Raw genomic sequence first — 26,715 nt, forward strand, 5'->3', positions numbered from 1 at the left:
AATGCACCATCTCTCCTCATTTGAAGAGGCCTATGGATGCATGTAGGTTCCCATTACATGGGGATCCCCTAATTTTAGGGAGGGCCCAAATGAAAATCATTACCATCTTTTTCACTTTACCCATTAATAACTAATAAAATAATATTGTTATAAGAGAGTAAATATGTGGTGGGACATAGAAATGTAGAAAAGAGAAATTGTTGGAGAACCTCATTAGTGCAAGAGACGATTATAAATTATGGGGAGGGAAGTGTGAAAAGTTAGTGGAAAGTAAGGTGGAAAAAAGAGAGAAGGTTTGGGTCACCCCATTGATACATATGCTCTCATTACCGTAATTTTGTGACATATCACCCTCTTATGTGATTTACACAAATACCGAGATACGGAAATGTGGCATAACAATCACAATATAATCAAGATAACTTTTTCTATGTTAGTGTTATACGGAGTACTATTAACAATCACAATATCAGACTCCAATTTGTAATACTTCCTCCATTCAACTCCACTCTACCATGTTTGATTTTGCACAAGTATTAAGGAGTTAATAAAGAAATGAAAGAAGTACAAATGGAAGTGTGCAAATTCCTTTATTAATGCATAATGTGTGGGTCATAAGAGTTTTGATTAAGCATTAATCTCGCCACCAAAAAATTCAATCTTTCAAAAACCCCACCAAAACTTCCCTTCATATTTTTTCCCTCCACTTCCTGTCAACTCCAACTTACCAAAACCGAGTAGTTGGAAAGCTAGAGTGTCCCTCCTATTAATGAGACTTTTTCTCATCCATTAACAACTCAAAAAAAAAAAAATTACAACCCCTAAATTCTTACAGTCAAAAACATCAAATTTCAAACATCAAATTACCTCAACTATGGGCTTCAAGTGCATGACAGAAGAACAGATGACTGAAATCGCCATTTACTTGCTCGAAAAGTCGCAAAATGGTAAGCTTTCTCGTGGCACCATCAAGGAGGTAGCTGCAAGGTACACTTTGAGTGATAGAAGCATATCTAACATATAGAGACTAGCCAAAAAACTAAGGTTAGTAGGTGAGAAATTAGATGTGAAAAGTGGGAGGATAGGCAACAAAAATAGGAAAAGAATCTTACCAAACATTGAGCACATAAAGTCACTGGATCATTCTATAAGGGATACCATGATCAGAGTTTCAGAAAACTGTGGAGTTTCAGGTATAATCATCATAGAGCTTGTCTGGTTTAAACAACTCTCAGGCCAATGTGGCCTCATCATTGAGTTGGCGAAAGTTGTAAACCTCCTACACACACAATGAAGGCAGACCATGTCATCTCCATTCAACAAGAGTACCAAGTCAGCCCTCAAATCTTAACAATATACTTCAACCAAACATTCGAAACAATAAATCCTATAACTCTTAACAGCAATTAAATCCCAGCATATTAATTGTTCAAATGAGAAATAAATAAATTTAAAAAAGCGTAAGATTTAGGGATTATACCAACGAGTTCCTTAGATTGAATGTTTAGCATTGAATCTATCGCAATAAGCCATGGATCTCTTTGAACTTGGTGATGGAGATTTATCCTCGTGATATTCAACTGGTTCATGTTTTTTCTCAGGTGTTTTGGGACGCTTAACTGCCATCCTCTTCAAATAAGCATTCACATACTTTGTGCAGGGTGATTCAGACTTACCAGATCTGCAACCCGTTTCAACAACAAGACCAATATTAGGAGATTTTGGACGATCATCGTTCTCAGAAGATTTGCCAGTGCATACGTAACCATCATCGAACTGGGTCTCCTCAACCTGAGTCCCCAAATCAGGATCTAGGGAATCAGGTACAAAGGTAGTTGGTGAAGGTGATTAAGGCGCAAATTCATCATCTTCTTCACCTTCTGATGAACCAAAACGATACCAATGAAGGACACACTGCAAACATTCGTTTCCACAATTTGCATGTGACTGTTTCATGATTATAATTGAAAGATTTGTGAGAAAATATGAAGAAGCAGTAGTATTTCTGAAAGAATATACCAAAAATATGAAGAATCAGATCTAGGGTTAGAGAGAGGGAGAGTGATTTAGGGTTTTGGAAAATTCTGGAATATCTTTAGTTAGTGAATGGGGTAGTTGGTTGGTTAAGAGAGTAATTGATGAAGGTGAAAAAAAATGGATGGGATTTTGAATGGGTTTGGGGGAATATATTGAGTTGGGTTAGAAAAATTTGGAGGGAAGGGTTAGTGAATTGGGTTTGGATTAGGGGTATTAATTGGGCCAAAATTAGATTAGGCTAGATTTTGTTGGTAAAAGGAGGTGGGCCATTTAATGGCAATTGTCGTAAATAATATGGTGGCATAAAGACAATATGGTCATTTTGCTTTCTTTTTATAGTAAGTGGTAGAGTGGAGTTGAATGGATGATTATAAAAAGGTGGTAGAGTGGAGTTAAATGGAGGAAGTACTAAATTATCCTCTTTATTCGTCTTGTTTTAATAGCCAGAATTTTACACACACAGTTAAGTGAGTTGACACGAAGCATCTTCTTGCATGTGGAGCATAATTGGGAGCCTGATTTTTCTGACGATTAATTCTCCTAATTAGTGGGCAACTTTCATTTTTGAAGTCAAAAAATGAAGGAGCCAAAGATATGAATGGCCCTATCTATATTTGTTTTATTTACCTATTTAGCATACCATATATGACCTAACTTTCTCACATTTTCTATATTATTATCACATACCATACCTGTAGACACCCATATATCTGACACAATAAGGAAACTTTAATCTTAACCAAATAATAATCGTGTATGGCTCTGTTGAGAGCTTTGAGCACCACCAAAGGCCGTCGAGGAGGGTACGATAAACTACTAGATGAAACCAACGATGATTCTAACACGTGTGTTGGTAATCAACAAACTCCGGTATTGAAGAGGGTAATGAGTGTACCAGAACGAGTATTATTTGGGTCTTCTTCGAGAAAAATCAAAACAACGTCTTCATCTTATTCATCGTCATCGCCGTGGGAAAGAAATTTTCAAGCAAATAATAATAATAATAATAATAATAATAAGTCGAAGAAAAAACAAGAGACGAAGAAAGAAGGGAAAGTACATCCAGTGTTTGGATTGTTTGATGGGAGGTCATGGAGTAAAAGGAAGTTCACAACCAACCCTGATTTTTCAAGGTATATTGACTATTTGAAAGTGAGTGGTATAGTTGTAGGCATTGTTGTCAGAATCGCGATTCGATCCAACGATTCTATAATTTTATGATCCAAAAATGCTTGACCGATCCTGGATCCTACGATTCCATCATAGTTGTAGAATCTTACGATCCTGTTAATTTGAAAATTTCTATAGATGGGATCATAATACGATCCTACAATTTTACGATCCTACGATCTGATTCCATAATAAAAAAATTAATATATATTGATACTGTCGTTTTAGTATCAAAAATAATTACCTAAGACAACTAACTAAAGTTAACGGAAATAGGGTCGATCTCCGCAGGGAGGCTATTATATCTATCTGCTAATTACGTCTGTCTAGTAACAAATGGGGGGTTTTAAAGTTGGTTTCTAAACTACTAAAGGTCTAAGGTAAGAAAATGAAGAAAGGAGCAATAAAGTAAGAAAAAGCTAAGAATGTGATCAGATAAAGAGAGATATGTCAGGATTTCGGTTCACCATGGCAGTTCACTAACTCAGTCATAAGTAGTCCAGACGATCTATTGTGAGAAGGACAAGGGAAAGGTCCTTCCGGTCCGCTATCCACCCTAGATTACAACTAACTTAACTTCCTCATTAGGGTAGTCTACTGTTCATAACAGGTCTGTTCATTCCAATCTTCCGATCTAGGATTGAATTTAACCAAATTAAAGAGGTTTAGAAGCGTGCACTCAACTAAACTTATTACAGCTATAAGACAGTTCTCACAATCAATCGTCTAACCTATTCACGATATCATTAATTCTCTACCATGGCTCTCCTAATCCTAACATAAGGAGGTTTAGCTACTCATGCTATCGAAGTTAATAACAATAACAACAATGAATACACTAAGAGAAGACATAATAAATAGACGATGATAAAGCATAAACTAATCAAGACAATAAAACAAGAGAGCAATAATTAAGAGCAAGCAAAGAATTGAAATTAAGATTAAAGAGAAGGGAAAGATTACAAAGTTCGAATCCGGAATTAAAGAGGCAAGCAAGAGTTCCAGCAGAAATTAAGAGTAGAGTCAGTATGAAAAGATGTGATTAAGATGTCCATTAACCTAATGACGACTTCCTTTATATAGGGAAGCGTTTTTATTAACAAAAATAAACCTAACACGGAATAAAAATCCCGAGCAAATAAGCTAGTCACTCAATCGAGGAATTTCATTTCTCTCCATCGAGTGATTCCTCAGCAAAACTCCTCGATCGAGCAAGTAAGGCTCTCGATCGAACACCTTCAACTGCCAAATCTACTTGATCGACCTCAAAAACACTCAATCGAGCAGATAACCACTGAAACCGCATTGAACTCGTTTAGTTAGCTTCCAAGGACCTCCTTCACGCTTTCCGAGGTACGGCATTGTGCTCTAAATCTTCATCTCCTTAATGCATGCTAAGAGGAACGAATAAAGCACGATTCTACTACTTTAAGGTCCATTCCTACAAATGAGACAAAAGGAACCAAAGTAGCCAATTCGGGGCATTTTACAATACAAAGCAATGAAAATGATATAGAAATGCGTGCAATAAGAGGCTAAAAAGTCTATATAAATTGCACGTATCATATATTTTTATATAATGACACCGTAAACTCAAATTTCGTGTAAGTTGTAGAAACATGTTCATACAATGACATTAAAATCATTACTTACCAATATTTTATGAATAAATATTAATAAATAAGTGTTTTAATTTTCAATTATATGTTTTTACCAAATAAAAAACTATATTTAGTGAGTTTGTAGAATCTTGTGATTCTACGATCCGATTCTACCGATTCGATCCTACCCTCCCCATCGATCCAAAGTAGAATCCTGATCCTGACAACATTGGTTGTAGGGTTGCCGAACAAGGACGTTGATAACTACGAAGTATAAGTAGTGATGTAATAAGGGGAGTCGGATTTACGTACCTTTATCATTTTTTCTGTGTTTTTAAGAAAAATTACAAATAACCACCACGTATTTGCGGTTTTTACAAATTACCACCATGTATTTGCATTTTTACAAATAACCCCCAAAATTCAATGTATATTCCCGAATCACCACCGTATTTTTATTCCGAGCATCTTTTTTCCTATTTTCCGACTTATTAAGTAATGATGTACGTAAAATACCAAGACTACCCTCAATTGATCAATCAAATCAAATTTCCCTAAATCCCTAATTTTTTTCAAATCCTAAATTCTCAAATCCCTAATCCTTTAATCCCTAGTTCAATCGATCAATTTATCTCAATATAGCAACAGATAACTACCGATTGACAATCGATAGAAATATGAGTATTCACGATAAAGGCAAGTTAGTGAAGAAGTAAAGAAAAAAGGAGTGCAGTCTTGGTTGGATTTGCCCAACGTTGTCTGCAAGAAAAAGACGGGAAACATATGTCTTTGGAAGAGGCGTTCGCACAGATAATTCATGCTTTCAAGCGCAGGCGTCAACGCACCAATAGATATTAATTGATGATTTGGATGTACATCTTAGAAACAAGGCCAGTGAGAAGCAAAGGGCTTTGGTTCCCGAGGAATGAAGAAAAGGAGAATTGAACTAATTCTAAGGCAGTATATGGAGTAGTTTTTGATGGATTGACATTAGCAAGTAAACAATTCTTTGATTCTTTGATTGTTCAGTACTTCTAATGCAATCGACATGTTTGAATTTGTGGGTGAACGTAAACCTTTAGATGGCATTGTAGGGTCTAGAACACATAGCCATTCGTACTAATTCGTCATTGTAAGCAGGATTTTACGTGAAGTTTCATGTCGAGTTGAGTTTGCATAAGGGATGTTATTACTTGATAAAATTAAGGATTTAGGGAAATTGATTGAATTGGGAAAATGTTGTGTTATTTGGGAAAATGTTGTGTTATTAGAGATTTAGGAAAATTGATTGAATTGGGAAAATGTTGTGTTATTTGGGTAGAATGTGTTTGTGTGATTAAATGAGGATAGTCTTGGTATTTTATGTAAATCGTCACTTATTAAGTCGGGAAATAATAAAAACGATGCTCGAGATAAAGATACGGTGGTGAATCGGGAATATACATTGAATTTTGGGGGGTATTTTTATAAATGTAAATACGTGGTGGTAATTTGTAAAAACTGCAAATACGTGGTGGTTATTTGTAATTTTTCCGTGTTTTTATTTAGATAGAGCAAAAGTGTTTTCCAATGATATATAATTAAACAGAAAGTGATTTATAATGATATTTTTTGAAATATTTTGTATTTACAATTCATCGTGTTTGATAAAGTAATATGTAACAGATTCATAGCATAGTTGATTATGCAACGGCGTTTATTGACTAAGGATAGACTTGTGAGGATGGGTGCAAACCTGGACACTACATGTGAGCTATGTGCTGATGCTATGGAAGATCATGATCATCTATTTTTCAATTGTACTTTCTGACACGTCTGTCGTATACTTGTCAAAAATAAACTAACTCAACTAACTATATAGCTAGGGAAGTGAGGTCGATCTCCGCAGGAAGGCAAGATATTTGTAGAAGTCTGTCTATTTGGTCACAAATGGGGGGAGGGGGGGGGGGGGAGGGGTTGTTTGATTTGGTATCTAAACTACGAGATTTAAAGGAAAGAGGAATAAAGGGTAAGAGCAATAAAAGCAGAGAAAAAGGATAAAACTATCAGATAGAGAGGGACATGTCAGGATTTCGGTTCACTACGGTAGTCCAGTGACTCAGCAGTAAATGACTCAGACGAATTAATATAAGACGGATGTTGAAAGGTCCTTTCGATCCACTTCCTATCCTAAAATACCACTAACTTAACTTTCATTCTCGTCAGGGTAGTCTACTGTTCATAGCAGGCCTATTTAGTCCAATCTTTCGATCTAGGATTAATTTTAGCCAGATTAAAGGTTAACTCAGAAGTGTGCACTCAACTAAGTTGAATAAATACAGTTAAATTGCTATGGTGACAGAGTCTCGTAATTATTTCATCTGTTTCATTTACTACATCGTCACTTTCCTACCGCAGATCCCCTAATCCCAACATGAAAGGGGTTTAGCTACTCATGTCGCTAATTAAACTAACAGCAGATAAAATTCCAGCAGTAAACATAATGAAATAAACAATAAATTGAATAAAAGTAAATTAGGGCAGAAGAATAAATGTAACGAAACGAAGAATTAAAGCAACAAGAGATTAGTTATTGTAAGAGAAGAGAAAGAATTACAATCGATGCGAATCCGGCGTGAAGAACACAAAATTCAAGCGAAAGTAATCCCGAAATAAAGTTACAGTAGAGAGCAATGAAGTACGCAGTAAAAGTTTGATAATCGAAAAGTAGATAAAAAAAATCAGATCCTAATAACCTAGTTAACGTAAGTTTAAATAGTAAAGTACTTAAGTTTTGCGAAATTAAACAACACACAGGCTGTTTAAAGCCCATAATCAGCGAAACCACTCGATCGAGTGGATTAAAACCACTCGATCGAGCAAACACCTCAGCAAATCTACTCGATCGAGTAGAAAGTTACTCGATCGAGTAACTGGTCTTTCTGCAGGCTAAGGATCGAGTGGAAAACCACTCGATTGACCAATCTGGGACGTAAAAATCACTCGATCGAGTGATTAAACCGTTCGATCAAGTTCTTGGTCTTCATTTCAGCTCAAGTCCGCGCCTAAATGCCTCATAATCCGTGCTATGACGCTTTCAAGTGCAGTATCTCACTCTGGAAAAATCCCGTCTCCTCTAAATGCATGCAAAAAGGACGAAAAAGAGTACGATTCCACTACTTTCGCATTCATTTCTACAAAATGGACAAAACGAACCAAAGTAGCCAATTCGGGGCAAAATACCATAAAAACAGTATAAAAATGCATAGAAATGCGTGCTGAAATAGGCTAAAAAGACTATATATTATGCACGTATCAAATCTCCCCAAACCGAACCTTTACTCGTCCTCGAGTAAACTCAAAACTAAACTAATAGAACGGAAATGATAACTCAGAGCTAGCTTAACTTGTCTACTTGAACCAATTTAATGCAACAAAAACTAAAAGTTAAAGCTAAGCAGTCAATACGCAAACGAATTATAAGCTGTTTAGAAATATAGCCAACCTATCGACCTTGCAAGACCAACAAAATCGAACTCTCTCGTGGTCACTCTTCTCTCATGAAGCAAAGGGTGAATGTTATATGTAAAAGAGAGAAGAAAAGACAGTCACTCACCTAACTGCGACCTACATAGCATGCATGCAACAAAAAAGAAAGACAATTCAAGTACTAATGCACACACTCCAACCAATAATGTCCGTCACAGCCGATGGCTTACAAAATAATTTGGGAATAGTGAGGTCCAGGTGAGAAAAGGCAAAACAAGTTATGGTAATGTGGAGGTAAAAGCGTCAAGCTAGTTCCTAACAGGACCATAATAAAACCATCCAAAACTCAACTGACTGAAAGACTAAGTACAAGTGCCCCTTAATTTGGCACATAACTCACTAAACTCAAACACAATCTCCTCAAAAAGTATGGGATAAAACGGAGGAGTCAGACGGTCACAAACTTCCCTTTTTTAAACACCGTCTGGAATAACTAACTGAAACAAACAACTTTTTTTTTCCAAACTTTCTTTCTTTTTTTTTTCCTGTTCACGTGATTCAGCCTTATTCTTTTTTTCATTTTTTTTTCTTTTTCTTCACTTTCACAATTTTTTTTTCTTTTTTTTTTTTGATTCTCTTTCTTTTCCTCCTTCCTCTATACTTACACCAACTCCAAACAAGAAATACGGGTTAAAATGCAACGGAAAATCATACCACAAAAGAACATACTAACTAGCTTGACTAGGCAGGCTTAGTTTGGGATGTAGCTGATGGGTCAAAAAGGCAAATTTGGCTAATGTGGAGTTAAATGGGTGAAAAATATAAAGAAGGGGAAATTTGCAAGCACCTCCCTGCATGTGACATCAACCACAAACCCGAATATGTGCATTTGACAAGAAATTGAATGTCATAAAAGTGCAAAAATATTGAACATGCTATGCAAGGAGTACTACTCTCAATTCCTAATGAACTGGTCATGAATGTCACCAGTTATGGGCTCTAAAACTCAGAATTTTTCAAGTAGTTTGCCAATTTATCAGGTCAAGTCTAGACAGTCGGCTATATTTGAACAAAAACTCGTAGACTATGCGTATGACAAAGCTAATAACTATCAAAAGAAGTGCAGGACTCAAGCAAAAAGACAAGTTATAGTGCATTATCATCACGGAAATCTACCGTTCCGACTCAACCTATATGCAAAAATAAACGTGAATATTTTTGAAATTTTCTAATATTTTTTGGATTTTTGATTTTTTATGAAAATAAACAACAATGCAGGCTGAAAAATAAACGTGAATGCAAAACAAATGCAAATGCAGACTCAAAAGGATACAATACCCTCCCCAAACCAAAACGGACAACGCCCTCGTTGTCCTCCAGCATACACCAGCAGATATATACAAGGGAACGGGAATATACAACCAATCAATAAAAAAATAATAAATATAAAGGAGACAAAATAAAAGAGTAAGAGATACATACAAAATACGAACTTCCCCAAACCAGCCAGAAAACTGGGGAAGTGAGTAGACCAGTAGCTACTCGTCGTCATCGTCGTCACTGCTGTCACGGATCTCCTCCACCCTGAACTCCGGGTCTCTCTCCTCCTCTACTCCTCAGCTCGAGCTCTCTTCACTGCCACCTCCGGGTCCTCGTCCTCTTCCTCGTCAGCAGACTCCGGGTACCCCTCAGCTGGGAACCGGAAAAAGGAAGGGTGTGGCCAACCCTCTGGAATCGGACGGTGTCGCCGCAAGTGGTACTCGTACAGAGGATGCAAGGCGAGAGCCATGTCCCTCTCCATACGAGCCTGACGCGCTGCAATCTCAAGCAACAAACCGTAAACGGCGCCCCCTTGGTCCATGACCGCGGGCGCCACAAAGGGAGGAGGTGGTACGTGAGGGTATACATCCGTATAATACCCTTTAAATTTAGGACTATAACGTAAATTTAAACATGTGATTATGGTCATAAAACATAAATACAATAGAAACGATAAGGAACAAGAAATAACCTCGGGTCCTTTGATGCACGGCGTAAAGAACAGAAATCAAACGAGATTCCCTCCTAATTGTTGCACCCAAGACTTGTCCGAGATATGCCCTTGTGCTAGAACGTGTTCTCCGATTGCCTTGCAATATTGGGAGAACTTGTTGTGAGTTTTGCTCGAGATGTGAGATCTCGGTTTCAGAGAAAACTTGATCTCCAAAACCCTAATTGTATTTCACTAATGATGATTAGGTTAGAAGGGAGGAGAAACCCTCCCTTTTGTTCCCTCTCACTCGGCAAAACCGAGACCCACACAAGGGAAGTGGGCTTCCACTTCCTCTTGGTTTTAACTCGTGGTCCGGTTCGTTAAATGCTAAAATGTATATGACGGGTTTGTATTATAAATCTATTATCGGTTATCGGAAATTAAGGCATCGCTAATAATACGGGTTATTTGAATTATTAATACGTGTCCGACAAAAAAAGTATTGTATAATTATATTCAATATACATTTAATTAAATATAAATCGCTTATATTTAATTTTACGAATTAACTGGTTAATTCGCCTTAGCCCATGATATTTAATCCGTATTAAATATAATATCTCAACATCACATTTTGACTAAATATTAGTCAAATAACTCAGACTAACTGGTTAGTCAAATTTGGCATCTACATGACTGTATTTTCATACCGTCACATCTCTCGAACGTATCCTATAGGTGTGACTTTTAGGGACCAGTTGATCACCGCCATCTGTATGACAATAACGTCAAACTTATCTAGCAAGCCAACCGTTATTGATAAACGTGGATCAACTGATAATAATACCAAAAGTATGCCCTTTGATCCTTTTAGAGATTTATAAGTCCTTGCACTAACTGTTAAGGACACCAACCCCAACAAGCTCCCACTTGTCCGTACAAGTGTATGTGCAATGACGTTATCCGCACTAACTGGAGGACACAAGCTCCAACAAACTCCCACTTGTCCGTACAAGTGTATGTGCGATAACCGATTCTCATATTCATTTAAAATTTCTCCCACTCAATGTAAAACAATTTGCAGATCTGGATCCACAAAGGTCGTATTTTACAATCGATCCGTATCTAGAGTGGTTTCCCCGACTAGAGAGTAACTCAACTGATAAAACGAATCCGTATCCGAGCATGGCCATGCATTTCGATTCTGACTCCTCGAGTGGCCCCGAGAAATATCGAGTACCGATAAAGGCTGAATATTTCCTTCAACTCGAACTCCTTCCGATCTAAGCACAAAGCATGAAATGACCAGAAAAAAATCTACTTGGCCCCCTGTTACGGATGACCGTGAGAAAGAAACCAAAGTCACCCAAAATCTGCCTTAGTCTCAAGAGACAGTCGATAGTCAAAAGAATCGACTCTTAGGATCACCATGGAAGTCCTATCCACGACCGGGCAACGAATGTTATAAAATATTTAGGACTCCACGTCGATGTCACAATTGTGTCCTACGAAATATCCGTATAAATCGCCCGTGATTGGTCGGTCAACCGGTTGACTTATGGCTCGTTGAACCCACCATCAACCAACGTCACAAAATAATTGCCAGAGTTATCAGCTCATGTGGGCAATTAAGGACTAAAAAATATAATGTTCTTTCAGTTCACTTTGTGGTGTTCAAAATTTGTCGTACAAATCCACATGAAAAACAAAATATATATAAAATATCAAAACGATGATGTTGTATAGAGTACAAAAGCGAATGAATCTAATCCATAAAAGAGTACTACAACTTAGGAACACGTTTAATTCCCTTGGAATTAACGTGCCCTTCATGCTTATCTTGTCGTAATGCTTTAGTGAGAGGATCTGCTATGTTATCATCTGTAGCAATCTTTTCTATCACTACTTCCTTTTGCTCCACGTAATCCCGGATTAGATGAGCTTTCCGTTGTACATGTCTAGACTTGTTGCTAGACTTTGGCTCCTTAGCTTGGAAGATGGCACCACTATTGTCGCAATAGATGGTGATCGGGTCATTCGAACCGGCACTCTGAGATAGCCCATGTAAGAATTGACGCATCCATATCGCTTCCTTTGTAGCTTCAGACGCGGCATAGTACTCGGAATCGTCGTAGAATCTCTTTGTAACAGATTTGTTTGAACTCTTCCACCGATCTGCAGCGCCATTAAGAGTAAAAACGAATCAGGACCGAGATTTCGAGTCATCTCGATCCGTTTGGAAGCTAGCATCTGCAGAATCGGTTGCGCATAGCTTTTGATCGCCTCCATAAGTCAATGCCCAATCTTTAGTCCTCCGTAGGTACTTAAGAATGTTCTTGATGACTAACAGATGTGATTCACCCGGATCTTTGTTGGAATCGACTTGTCATACTCAATGCATATGCCACGTCCGGACGTGTGCATATCATGGCATACATGATTGATCCTATTGCCGAAGCATATGGAATCCGTGTCATGCGCTCTTTCTCTTCCGGTGTCTCTGGTGCCTGAGCCTTGCTCAAATGCACCCCGGGAGCCATAGGAAGGAACCCCTTCTTGGAGTTAGTCATCTTTGAATCTCTCTAGGACTTTGTCTATGTAAGACTCTGATCGAGAGATAACATCCGTCGTGATCTATCTCGATAGATACGGATGCCTAGAATTCTTTGTGCCTCTCCCCAGATCTTTCATCCGGAAATGGTTTTTCAACCATACTTTCACCGAAGTTAAGAGAGGTATGTCATTCCCAATCAGGAGTATGTCGTCAACATACAATATTAGGAAGACAATCTTGCTCCCACTCGACTTGATATATAAACATGGTTCCTCGACCGATCGAGTAAATCCATTTTCTTTTATCACTTGGTCGAAGCGATGATTCCAACTCCTTGATGCTTGCTTAAGTCCATAAATGGAACGCTTAAGCTTGCACACTTTCTTAGGATGTACTGGATCGATGAAACCTTCGGGTTGTACCATGTACAACTCTTCCTCCAAAAAGCCGTTTAAGAAGGCGGTCTTTACGTCCATTTGCCAAATTTCATAGTCATGAAAAGCGGCAATCGCTAAGATAATCCGAATGGAACGCAGCATAACTACGGGTGCAAAAATCTCATCGTAGTGCAAACCTGGCACTTGGGTGAAACCTTTAGCAACTAGTCGTGCTTTGTAGATATCTTGTTGACCTTCCACAGAATGCTTTATCTTGTAAAGCCATTTGCATTGAAGGGGACGAACCTTAGCAGGTAAGTCAACAAGATCCCACACGTTGTTCTCATACATGGAGTCCATCTCGGATTGCATGGCCTCAAGCCATAGATTTGAGTCAGAACTGGTCATGGCACCTTTATAGGTTGCGGGTTCACTACTCGTTAAGAGTAGAACGTCATCTATGTCATGTTCCTCGACCATACCAATGTATCTGTCTGGAGGAATAGAGACTCTTCCCGACCTCCTAGGTTCCTCAGGAATGTTAACCGCAGCCGGGATTGAAGGAATAGGTTCCTCCAATGGTTGCTCGGTATTTGGTTCTGGAACCTCCGACAGGTCGAAGGTTCTATCACTCTTTGCATTCTCGAGAAATTCCTTCTCTAAGAATGTCGCACTAGCCGCAACAAAAACGCGTTGTTCGGTTGGCGAATAGAAGTAATGACCAAGTGTTCCTTTAGGATAACCTATAAAGTATGTCTTGACCGATCGCGGGCCGAGCTTATCCTCGTGTCTCCACTTGACATAAGCCTCGCAGCCCCAAACCCGTATAAAGGACAAGTTAGGGACCGTTCCCTTCCATAATTCATATGGAGTCTTGTCAACAGCTTTAGACGGACTTCGGTTAAGTATTAGAGCGGCTGACATAAGAGCATAACCCCATAATGAATCAGGTAATATCGTGTGACTCATCATGGATCGAACCATATCAAGTAGTGTTCGATTTCTCCGTTCGGACACACCATTCACCGAGGTGTTCCGGTGGAGTTAAGCGTAAGGCAATCCCACGATCTTTGAGGTGTTGATCAAACTCGTGAGAAAGATACTCGCCACCACGATCTGAACGTAGTGTTTTAATCTTTCTACCTAATAGGTTCTGTACCCTATTTTGGTATTCCTTGAATTTCTCAAAGGATTCACTTTTGTGCTTCATTAAGTAGACATAGCCATATCTACTCAAATCGTCCGTGAAAGTGATGAATTATCTATAGCCTTCTCGTGCGGTGATTGACATAGGGCCACATACATCCGTGTGTACGAGTCCTAATAGGTCAGCAGCGCGGATTCCAACACCTTTGAAGGAAATACGAGTCATCTTACCGATGAGACATGATTCACACGTGCCAAATGATTGAAAATCAAAGGCCGAGATAGCTCCATGTTTGATGAGCTGTTTTACGCGTTTCTCATTGATGTGTCCCATACGGCAGTGCCATAGATACGTTTGATCTTTGTCACCAACCTTTAACCTTTTATTCATTACGTGTAATATTTCCGTGGTCTGATCTAAAACATAAATTCCGTTCATGGAGACTGCCTTGCCGTAAATCATATCGTGTAATGAGAAAATGCAAGCATTATTTTCTATTACAAATGAAAAACCAAGTTTATCAAGTGCGTAAACCGAAATAATGTTTTTCGAAAGACTGGGTACATAATAGCAATCATATAATGATAACTCAAATCCGCTAGGAAGTTGGATCACATATGTTCCCCTCGAGACGGCAGCCACTCTTGCTCCATTCCCGACACGCAGATCAACCTCACCCTTTACGAGAGGTTCGAGATTTGAGCCCCCGCACATGATTACACAGATGAGAACCACAACCAGTATCAAGTACCCAAGTTCCGTAACTTGCGTGGTTAATCTCAATCATATGAATAAAAGTAGAAGAAGAGGAAGACATACCAACAGGTTTAACACGACCTGCCTTTAAGTCCTCATGATAAACAGGACATGTGCGTCTCCAATGCCCAGTCATGTGGCGTTGATGGCATTCCATGTTATCTTTCTTGCTCTTTTTGTCGCGCCCGATGAGTTACTCGACTCACCAGGACCACTCTTACCCGAGCCCGACTTCTTGAACTTCGCCTTACCTCTCGCTAGGTTTGCTCGAGCTTTGCCCTTACCCTTTCCTTTATTTGACACAACGAGAACATCCTGTTTCATGCTCCCACTGGACTTCATGTCCTTCTCGGGTCCGTACGAGGAGGGAGTGCAGTTCATGGGGAGTTTTCTTCAAATCATTAATATAGTAATTCGCTCTAAATTGCGAATAACCATCGTGGAGTGAGTGAAGTATGCGGTCAATAACAATGTTCTCGCTGATCTTACAATCAAAGGTCTCCATCTTCTCGACATTCTCAATCATGCTGAGAATGTGTGGGCTAACCGGTTGGCCCTTTCTGGAGTTTCGCATCAAAGAAGCGAGTGGTATGCTCATAAGTCACGATTCTCGGTGCTTTCGAGAATTCCTTAGTGAGCGTGGTGAAAATCTTGTTTGCACCATGGGCTATGAAGCGTTTCGGCAAATTGGGTTCCATTGCAAAAATGAGTACGTTTTTAATCGCACCCGCTTCCATACAGAAATCATTAAACTTGGTGATTTCAAAGAGCTCTCAGCCGTGGGACCGGGTTTGCCGGGATGGGCTCTAATAGATATTTGAGCTTCCGTCGGTCAGCAGCAGACATTCCGTAATGCCGCCTCCCAGTCCGCGAAGTTGGATCCATCATTCTTCGGTCCGAGTAGACCGATTCATCCGATTCATGAAGATCCTAAGCCAGGACTCACGGTCCAATGTGGCACTTGGCATTGGGTTATCGTAGAACCACCATTTGTTGTTTAGCGAGTTTAAAAAACGTGATCTACACCGAAAAAGGAAGAAAAACAAAACGAAATAAGCAACTCATCGAGGTGATTTAAGTCTATTTTAAAATTCATTTTAAACATGTAGACTCTCGCACTTGCATAATTGATCTCCCTCAAGAATGATACAAGTGATCCCAAGACTCAATTTCTGCAAATTGATAAGCCAACTGTTTAGCTAATTCTTCCGGAAGAACTCTTGGTCGATAGATTTCCGTAAATCCTATCTATAGTCCACCATAGTCACAGGATCGTACGAGTGACCATAGTGTTGAGATAAAATAGGTCAATCGGTTCCAACTTACCCGACGTAGAAGGGGTCATATTATGCCTACCGACGAAGAAGGGACTCATTGGAGTTTGACCTATAAAGACCGTTCTCAATTTTTGTTTATACGAGGAAGATCCCATCATCTAAATTATAATTCATATTAAGTGAACGAATAACTAGCGTCTGCGTGAATGAATTAATTTGGGTGATGGCTTAAAAAACGTGTGACATACGAATGTCAAAGAAAACTAACTCGTGACCTCTAAATGTGTCAGTTTTCATGCAATTATTAGGTGGTTTGGTTTTTAGGCGGAATATGATGCATACTATCGTTACGATAAAATAAATAATTGAATGCAATACGTAAATAAAATTTCCTAGTGTGGCCTATCCTAATAAAAAGAACAAAATACAACTTTGGAATCCACCGTTGGACCCAAGAAGCTTGTCTTGTTGTTCCATCTTGATCCATGTAGCGGGAGTGAGCATCTGGTCTCCGTCTTTGGTCTTCTCAAAAATTACAATTAAAATTACAAAATATAAACCTAATTACATTCTAATAAAAACTGTAATTACAAGTGAAAAATCCAAAACGGAGATACGAGATCTCAAAATACAACCAAGACCGTGTTCCATCATTACGGTAACACGTTCTACTAAGGCCACACTAAGTTACAACTGATTGCAAAATTAAATACGTAATAAGAGGCATTCACAAGCATTCAAAATTAACGATAAATAAAAATGCATCAACTAAAAACAAATTCATTCGTGACATAATTCCGTAATTATGTTTAATTTATCCAAACCACCTTTTAATGATTAAAATTCATGTGATAAAACCGCTTCTATCATTTAATTTTAATCCAAAACAGTCCGTTACTTTAAATACGCTTTAAAATAACTTAATGGTACGTGTGTGAACCGTTTCACAATCATAGCGAGTGTACAATATCCGTATAATGTACATTTTGTAGTCAAAAGAAAATTTAAAGCAAAAAGAATAAATTTTCAAAGTGTCAAAAAGTAAATCCCTCGATCCAGGGACACAGTGCTCGATCGAGGAACGAAAGGGCTCGATCGATCGAATCGCAAGTCGATCGAGAGGTGTGCTAATCGGGAAGTACTCGATCGACAAAACGGTAGTCGATCGAGGACTTATATCAAGAATCTTGCTTCGATCGAGTACGAGGACTTCTCGATCGAAAGTGGGGTTTTAAAAGCGGTCGATCGAGTACAAAGAAGGACTCGATCGAGTAAAAACATGTCAGAAAAACCATTCGATCGACTAAAAACATGCTCGATCGAGGGAAAAAGTTTCTGGAAAACATAAAACCCTCGTGAAAACATTTTGACAAAACAAAATCAATTGCAATTTCGATCAAAAACGCATCAAAACAAATTTGACAATTGACAAAACATGACATATTGTTATAATCTCTGTATAAAACAACAATATGCATAAAAACAAATCGAAAACAAGATGATAAAACCGTGTAAAACATGTCACGGTTTCAACAAGAACAAAAACCGAATCAGCCGTGTATACATGGCACGGAATTCGAGACAAAACAACCGTTTCAAAATCGGTTTTATGAAAAACACATGGAAAAATTTACGTGGCCTCGCTCTGATACCACTTGAGGGTATACATCCGTATAATACCCTTTAAATTTAGGACTATAACGTAAATTTAAACATGTGATTATGGTCATAAAATATAAATACAATAGAAACGATAAGGAACAAGAAATAACCTCGGGTCCTTTGATGCACGGCGTAAAAAGAAATGTAAATCAAACGAGATTCCCTCCTAATTGTTGCACCCAAGACTTGTCCGAGATATGCCCTTGTGCTAGAACGTGTTCTCCGATTGCCTTGCAATATTGGGAGAACTTGTTGTGAGTTTTGCTCGAGATGTGAGATCTCGGTTTCAGAGAAAACTTGATCTCCAAAACCCTAATTGTATTTCACTAATGATGATTAGGTTAGAAGGGAGGAGAAACCCTCCCTTTTGTTCCCTCTCACTCGGCAAAACCGAGACCCACACAAGGGAAGTGGGCTTCCACTTCCTCTTGGTTTTAACTCGTGGTCCGGTTCGTTAAATGCTAAAATGTATATGACGGGTTTGTATTATAAACTGTTATCGGTTATCGGAAATTAAGGCATCAGCTAATAATACGGGTTAGCTGAATTATTAATACGTGTCCGACAAAACAGTATTGTATAATTATATTCAATATACATTTAATTAAATATAAATCGCTTATATTTAATTTTACGAATTAACTGGTTAATTCGCCTTAGCCCATGATATTTAATCCGTATTAAATATAATATCTCAACATCACATTTTGACTAAATATTAGTCAAATAACTCACTAAATCGGTTAGTCAAATTTGGCATCTACATGATTGTATTTTCATACCGTCACATCTCTCAAACGTATCCTATAGGTGTGACTTTTAGGGACCGAGTTGATCGCCATCCGTATGACAATAACGTCAAACTTATCTAGCAAGCCAACCGTTATTGATAAACGTGGATCAACTGATAATAATACCAAAAGTATGCCCTTTGATCCTTTTAGAGATTTATAAGTCCTTGCACTAACTGTTAAGGACACCAACCCCAACAAGCTCCCACTTGTCCGTACAAGTGCATGTGCAATGACGTTATCCGCACTAACTGGAGGACACAAGCTCCAACAGTACGAAAGTAGTCGATAAGACCGGCTCAGTCTGTGTCTGGTTAGTAGGAGTGGGAGTAGGAGTAGGAGTGGTAGTGGTAGTGGGAGTAGGGGTCGGATCGGGAGTAGCCGTGGAAGGCTGGACACTTCCTGAAGGTGTAGACCCCTCTCCGGTCTCAAGACGCCGCTTCTTGGCGGCGGGTGCAGCAGGAGTAGGTCTAGGTGGAAGGAGAAGGTGAGGTAGTGGTGGCAGACGGGCGCCCCTAGCAACAGTAGGAAGGGGCTCAAGACGGGGGAGAGTGTCATAAGGTAAGTCTACAGACAAGGAGCCGTCAATCTTCCAAGTCTGGTAGTCAGGGGTCAGCCAATGCTGAGAAAGCATGGCGTCCAGACTCAGTAGCCTCTCTCCCTTGAGGTACTGCAGGTCACGAGGCCAAACGGGGAAAAGGCGACGGGGCAAGAATGGTGGCTATGCCACCGCAGACAATGGTTCCCGTCTCCTTCTTCCCCTGGCTCAGAAGGTACTGGGCGGTCAAATAAGCTATGTTGAGGGTAAAAGGACCCTCGCAGTCGATGTTTTGGTAACCGCCCAGGATGGAGAGCTCGGTATTGGTCATGTTGTTCGGCTCCTTTCGGCCGAAAATAGTGCTCCTCATCAGTCTAAGGAAACAGCGGACAGGGGGGAGGTGGACCTGATGGAGCTTTCGCTCCCTAATAGTGGTCTTGGCCAAGCACCGCCAAAGCTGACGGTAGACCTTCCTCGGGGCAGCAGTCAGGCCCGTAGAGGAAAGGTCAAGTAACCTACCAAACTCCCCTAGTGTCATCGGAAAGGTCCGGTTAAACAACCGGAAGGACACTGAAGAGCTATCGGGGTCAGCCTCGTGTGCCCCGGGGGAGAAGGTAAAAGAGCTGAGAAACTCGAGGCTCAGCTCTAAAAAGGTACGGCCGCTCATAGTGATGAGCCCGGCCATCCCCGTGCCCCGTAGTAAGTCACAAACCGACTCGTAGATACCGAGTCTCTCAAGTGCCGATTTCTCTAGAAATCGGGAAGGTACATGCACACAGCGAAGCAGGTTATAAAATTTCTTACGATGTAAGGCGTTAACGAAAAGTACCTGCGGGTAATCTGGGTGAGGGTCGAGGGAAGTGTCACCTCGGACCGTGACTGTGCCAGAAGTAGAAGCAGCAGCAGCTGTAGAAGTGCTAGGAGCGGAAGTAGAGGTGACTGGAGCTGGCGTAGCTCGGGACTGTCTACGACCTCGGCCTCTGGAACTCAAAGCAGAAGCCCGTGCAGCGACGGTGTGAGGAACCAGGGCTGCTCTGAAGGCGGCTGCGACTGCTGGCGAGTCCGCCACAGGTGTAAAAGTAGAGGCTGGTGCAGAGGTAGTGGCTGCTGTGGTCACCACTGAAGAGGGACTAGCAGCAGTGCTAGCAGTGGTGGTGACCGTAGAAGAAGTGGCAGCCTGAACTGAGCTAGCAGCTGAGCCAGCTGGAGCAAAAACTGTACCTGCAGCTGAAACTAGGAACACTGGGCTGCAGTAGTGACTAAGGTGGAGGCAGTGGCAACAGCAGGGGTCACTGTTTCAGACAAAGACGGGCTAGAGGATGAACTAGTAGAGGGTAAAGAACTAGAATCCATCCTGTAAACAAAGGGTAAGGGGTATGATAAGAAGACAATGGCTAACAGAGGCTAAAACAGCAGGAAATCAGCATGTTAAACCATAAAAACTCCCCTACCAGTCGAAAATTTTCGACCTACAGCACATAGATCCCAACAATTCCTCAAACAAATTTGAATAGCAGCATGTAAATAGCGATAAGGTGGGCATAACAGTCAACAACAACAGCATGTAAGCGTCAACTGAGGTTAAGTAAATCATGGCAGCATATAAACCCGTCTGACGATCGAAAATTTCGACTGAAACAGCCATAAACGCAAATTTTGTGCAAGGGTCCAGATTAAGCATGTCTAAGCATCAACAGGGGTGTGATATCAGTCAACAATCAGCAGCAAATTCGCAACAAAGATGCTAACTAGACAAATTACAGCAGCAGTAACCAAAGTGACAGTCGAAAATCTTGACTGTTCTGAACCCATATAAAAAAAGTTCATGTAAATATCGAATTAAGCATGCAACAGCAGTGAGGAAGGGGAATTGATCACCAAATAAGATAAGTAAGGGCAACTAAAGGCAAGTAAAGTCGAAAAAATTCGACTAAAGCAAGATTTCGAACCCTAATTCCAATTTTTCCTCATAAATTTCAAAATAAACGAAATTAAAATGCATAGAGGATGAAGGAATCGCTTACTTGATGATAGAAATCCTACAAAAGCAATTAATCTTCAAATAAACAAGCACAAGAAGCGATTTTTCGAGCTAAAAATCGCAAACCCAAACCCTTTTTAAAAGTCGTGAAAACGAGCACAATCAAGGGGGAAATTAAGGGGCTTTGAAAGATTAAAATGCAAACAAGAGATTGTAGGAGGCGGATTTGGTGATTTGGGCAAGAAAATGGGGATTTGGGGGTTATTTGATCGCAATTAGGGGAGTGTTAGACGAAAATTAGGGGAACAATGGAATTAGAAGCAAAAAGAAAGAGTTTAAAGTAAAAACTCCCTCCGTCCTATTCATTTCACTCGATCGAGTGGTTTTAAACCACTCAATCGAGCACTTTGATGCTCCATCTACTCGATCGAGTAGAAATCTACTCGATCGAGAAATCCTCTTTATTACTTTACTCGATCGACTGGAAAAAGTGCTCGATCTACCATATTTTCACTCGTTCGAGTACATAAAGTGCTCGATCGAGCTCTTTCCTCGCGTAAGCTCTTGAATTTCGTCAATTCTTCCCTTGGAATGCGTAAATCTTCTCCAAACCTGCATAAAAATACGTGCAAAAAATATCCCGAAATACCAAATACGCATGAGAACAGTCTATAGTCTTAAATCTACGCTAAAAGCAGTCTATAAATTAATTGTCCTAATTAAAAGCAATAAAACAAATTCAACGGAAAATCAAAAGTTATCTATTACAAAGTGTTACACGGGGCATTTTCCAGTTTAATTCCCAATGCAATTCAGTAGCCCCTTGAAGGGCTCATGACTGGAGGATGTCACCTCAGCAACATTGACTGTCCTCTTCAACTTTCATGAGCATGAATTATCATTTGAAACGGTAGGAGGGGAGTAGTTCACATCCACATAAGCGCAAACTTTCCTCGTCCGTGCTCCTCTATCACCGGCTGTAGCGTCATCATCTCTAATTTGATTGACAGTAATTGCACCACGTCCCTTGACAGCTCCTTCATTGCTTTCATCTGTACCTATAGCAAGGAAAACAGACGAACTTTCCTCCTTTTTGCTCTCAGTCGGAGGCGGAGGGGTAACAATTGCAGCATAATACTCCAAATTTTCATCTGGAGTGTCAATAATAGGGTCAATAGAAGAGAGGACATTGCAAGGCTGAGCTTGCATGGGAGCCCTCCGGGACTTAGACTGATGAAAAATCAGCTCCTCGTCCCCTACCTGAAAGGTCAAAGTCTTTCCCCCGACGTCTATAACTGCACGGGCAGTGGACAAAAATGGTCTCCCTAAAATAATAGGGGTGTGTGCATCTTCGGGGATGTCTAAGACAACGAAATCAACGGGAATAAAGAATCTCCCGATCCTCACAGGTACGTCTTCTACTATGCCTAGTGGCCGTGATATACTACGGTCGGCCATCCGGATTTGTCATGTTAGTGCAACTCAGCTTTGTCAAACCAAGTCTCTTGGCCAGAGACAGCGGTAAGACACTTACGCTAGCGCCTAAATCGCATAGCGCATTATCAATCAAATAGTTACCGATATGACACGGAATTGAAAAACTACCCGGGTCTGACTACTTAGGAGGTAACTTATTTTGAAATAGGGCTGACCCCACCTCAGTCAAAGCTACGGTCTCACTATCACTAATACTCCTCTTAAGCGATAGAATTTCTTTCATAAACTTAAGATAAGAGGGTACCTTTGTCAGCAACTCAGTGAACGGCACAGTGACTTCCAAGCTTTTCAGAAGTTTGACAAATTTGCCGAATTGTTGATTGGCCTTAGTATTCTGCAACCGCCTCGGGAAGGGAACCGTAATAGGTATCTTGAGTCCCTTGTTTCTCTCTTCCAATGTATCTTCCGGAGCAAGTTCTGTATCCTTTGGACGCTTCTTACCTCTCGAACGAGGTCTTTCCGGTGATTTATCGCTTAAACGAGCACTAGCAGGCTCTCGAATAAGCTTCCCGTCATCAAAACTACTCGATCGACCAATATACCCATTCGATCGAGTATAATCTTCATCAATATCACTCGATCGAGTAGTTTTTTCACTCGATTGAGCAACTCCATTTTGCTCATCACTCGATCGAGTAGAAAAACTACTCGATCGACCATTCTGCCTTTCCTGTTCACTCGATTGAGTGGTATTTTCACTCGATCGACCACTTTCGTCCCCAAAACCGCTCGATCGACCACGAAACCGGTCGATCGAGCACTTTCTTTTGCCGTGAGCTCATTTTCTTCGCGAACACTGTTCACCATCGATTCTGACTCTCCTCGGGTCCGATTTCGCATTTAGGCCCCTCATATGAACGACCGCTTCTCGATTGATGAAATTTACCGTCTCGTGTGGATTCTTCTCATTTTGAGTCGGTAATTGACCTCGCTTTCTTGTGGGTGATTAGTGGCTAATTGGGCAACTTGAGTTTCAAGTGCCTTTATGGACGCGTCTTTCTGTTGATCACTCAATTGCCACTGCTTAGTGAAGGCTTGCAACATAGACTTAAGCTCACCAATTTCACTCACCCCACCGGAAGATGATGCACCATGGTTAGGAGGAGTAAAAGAAGGGGGCTTTTGAAAGCCTTGTTGATTCTTGTGTGGAGGGACATAAGGGCTCTGGTGCGGAGGAGGAGTAGGATTGAGCACATTCGACTAGTCCACCTCGATTGGGATGGATCGCCCTTGATTATTGTAATAGGAACCCCTCCTTGCCTATATTGCTGAAAGGCAAGGACTTGTTCCTTATCTACAAGACGACCAACAAAGAGTGTGGCCATCATTACTCCCACATCTCTCACAAGAAACGGTCTCTCCTCTAGTAAGAACATGGACCGTCCGAGGCTCCCAAAGACTTGTAATTCCAACTTGTCGAACCTAGCATTCATGGTCTCCGGTGAGCCAAAACTTGCTTATCAACCGCATGAACCGTCCTAATCCCATCCATCGGGTTACCATATTCAAGACCGTGATTCGCCATCTTTTCAATAAGGGACCATCCCTTATCATCATCTCGTATTCTCCGAAATCTTCCACTAGATGCCGCATCAAGTATGGCTCTCTGGTCGTCATACAGCCCATTGTAGAATTGATTAGCTAGAAACCATGGGTCAAAACCATGGTGAGGGATAGACCTCACCAACTTCTTGAATCATGACCATGCTTCATAGAAACTTTCATCGGGAGCCTGTCTGAAACTAGTAATCTTGGCCCTCAGCAAATTGGTGCGTTGTGGAGGGAAATATCTCTTGTAAAATGCAAGAGCAAGAGACTCCCAATCAGAACCCCAGCCACTGTGCGGTCCAAGTCGATCCAGCCACTCACTGGCCGAATCCCCCTAAAGAGAAAGGAAATAGAACTTCCTTAATCTTGTCTGTAGTTACCCCCTTAGTGGCGGGGATAGTAGAAAACGAATGTCGGTAAAGGTCTCCATATGCTTCCTCGGATCTTCACCTGCCACACCTCTATAGATATTCTTCTCCACCAGATTGATATAAGAAGGACGGATATTGAATGTATTACCATCCTCAGTCTGGAGATTGAAACCCTTCGGAATAGAGGATGCTTTAGGCACTGAATGACTGGAAAGCTTTGGCATCTTTACTGTAGAAATCGGACTGTCTTCCGCGAAAAGGGAATGATCTAGCTCTGGCTCGAAAGTACTCAAGTCTTCCTTTCGTGATTTCCTTAGCAGACGGAGTCGATGCTTGAATAATCACTCCGGTTCTGAATCAGCTGAAACTAATTCAAACCTGTCTGACCTGGGCATAAACAACACTGAAAGAAAATAATAAGAACGACCTCAAGGAATAGAAATTCCCTGAGACGGATAAAATAAACAGAACGAAAACAAATAGGGCAATTGCCTCCCCGACAACGGCGCCAAAATTTGACACGTCTGTCGTATACCTGTCAAAAATAAACTAACTCAACTAACTATATAGCTAGGGAAGTCAGGTCGATCTCCGCAGGGAGGCAAGATATTTGTAGAAGTCCGTCTATTTGGTCACAAATTGGGGGGGGGGGGGTTGTTTGATTTGTTATCTAAACTACGAGATTTAAAGGAAAGAGGAATAAAGGGTAAGAGCAATAAAAGCAGAGAAAAAGGATAAAACTATCAGATAGAGAGGGACATGTCAGGATTTTGGTTCACTATGGTAGTCCAGTGACTCAGCTGTAAATGACTCAGACGAACTAATGTAAGACGGATGTTGAAAGGTCCTTTCGATCCACTTCCTATCCTAAAATACCACTAACTTTACTTTCATTCTCGTCAGGGTAGTCTATTGTTCATAGCAGGCCTATTTAGTGCAATATTTCGATCTAGGATTAATTTTAGCCAGATTAAAGGTTAACTCGGAAGTGTGCACTCAACTAAGTTGAATAAATACAGTTAAATTGCTATGGTGACAGAGTCTCGTAATTATTTCATCTGTTTCATTTACTACATCGTCACTTTCCTACCGCAGATCCCCTAATCCCAACATGAAAGGGGTTTAGCTACTCATGTCGCTAATTAAACTAACAGCAGATAAAATTCCAGCAGTAAACATAATGAAATAAACAATAAATTGCATAAAAGTAAATTAGGACAGAAGAATAAATGTAACGAAACGAAGAATTAAAGCAACAACAGATTAATTATTAATAAGAGAAGAGAAAGAATTACAATCGATGCGAATCCGGCGTAAAGAACACAAAATTCAAGCGAAAGTAATCCCGAAATAAAGTTACAGTAGAGAGCAATGAAGTACGCAGTAAAAGTTTGATAATCGAAAAGTAGATAAAAAAAATCAGATCCTAATAACCTAGTTAACGTAGGTTTAAATAGTAAAGTACTTAATTTTTGCGAAATTAAACAACACACGGGCTGTTTAAAGCCCATAATCAGCGAAACCACTCGATCGAGTGGATTAAAACCACACGATCGAGCAAACACCTCAGCAAATCTACTCGATCGAGTAGAAAGTTACTCGATCGAGTAACTGGTTTTTCTGCAGGCTAAGGATCGAGTGGAAAACCACTCGATCGACCAATCGGGATGTAAAAATCACTCGATCGAGTGATTAAACTGCTCGATCGAGTTCTTGGTCTTCATTTCAGCTCAAGTCCGCGCCTAAATGCCTCGTAATCCGTGCCATGACGCTTTCAAGTGCAGTATCTCACTCTGAAAAAATCCCGTCTCCTCTAAATGCATGCAAAAAGGACGAAAAAGAGTACGATTCCACTACTTTCGCATTCATTTCTACAAAATGGACAAAACGAATCAAAGTAGCCAATTCGGGGCAAAATACCATAAAAACAGTATAAAAATGCATAGAAATGCGTGCTGAAATAGGCTA

The 26,715-nt window shown here is 40.3% G+C and overlaps 1 protein-coding gene and 1 non-coding gene across 2 annotated transcripts; both read left to right on the plus strand.

The window, feature by feature from the left end:
- Positions 1 to 2,793: 2,793 nt before the first annotated feature.
- Positions 2,794 to 3,339, plus strand: LOC141634262 (uncharacterized). The gene has a single exon (XM_074446487.1). It carries the CDS (start codon positions 2,794 to 2,796, stop codon positions 3,256 to 3,258), a length of 465 nt encoding a protein of 154 aa, XP_074302588.1. The 3' UTR covers positions 3,259 to 3,339.
- Positions 3,340 to 24,486: 21,147 nt separating this feature from the next.
- On the plus strand, positions 24,487 to 24,593 carry LOC141635748 (small nucleolar RNA R71). Its single transcript, XR_012540411.1, has one exon. It is a non-coding gene; the product is annotated as a small nucleolar RNA R71 (small nucleolar RNA).
- The last annotated feature ends 2,122 nt before the right edge of the window (positions 24,594 to 26,715 follow it).

This window comes from Silene latifolia, chromosome Y (genome assembly GCF_048544455.1).
Source record: "Silene latifolia isolate original U9 population chromosome Y, ASM4854445v1, whole genome shotgun sequence".
NCBI classification, from domain to species: domain Eukaryota; kingdom Viridiplantae; phylum Streptophyta; class Magnoliopsida; order Caryophyllales; family Caryophyllaceae; genus Silene; species Silene latifolia.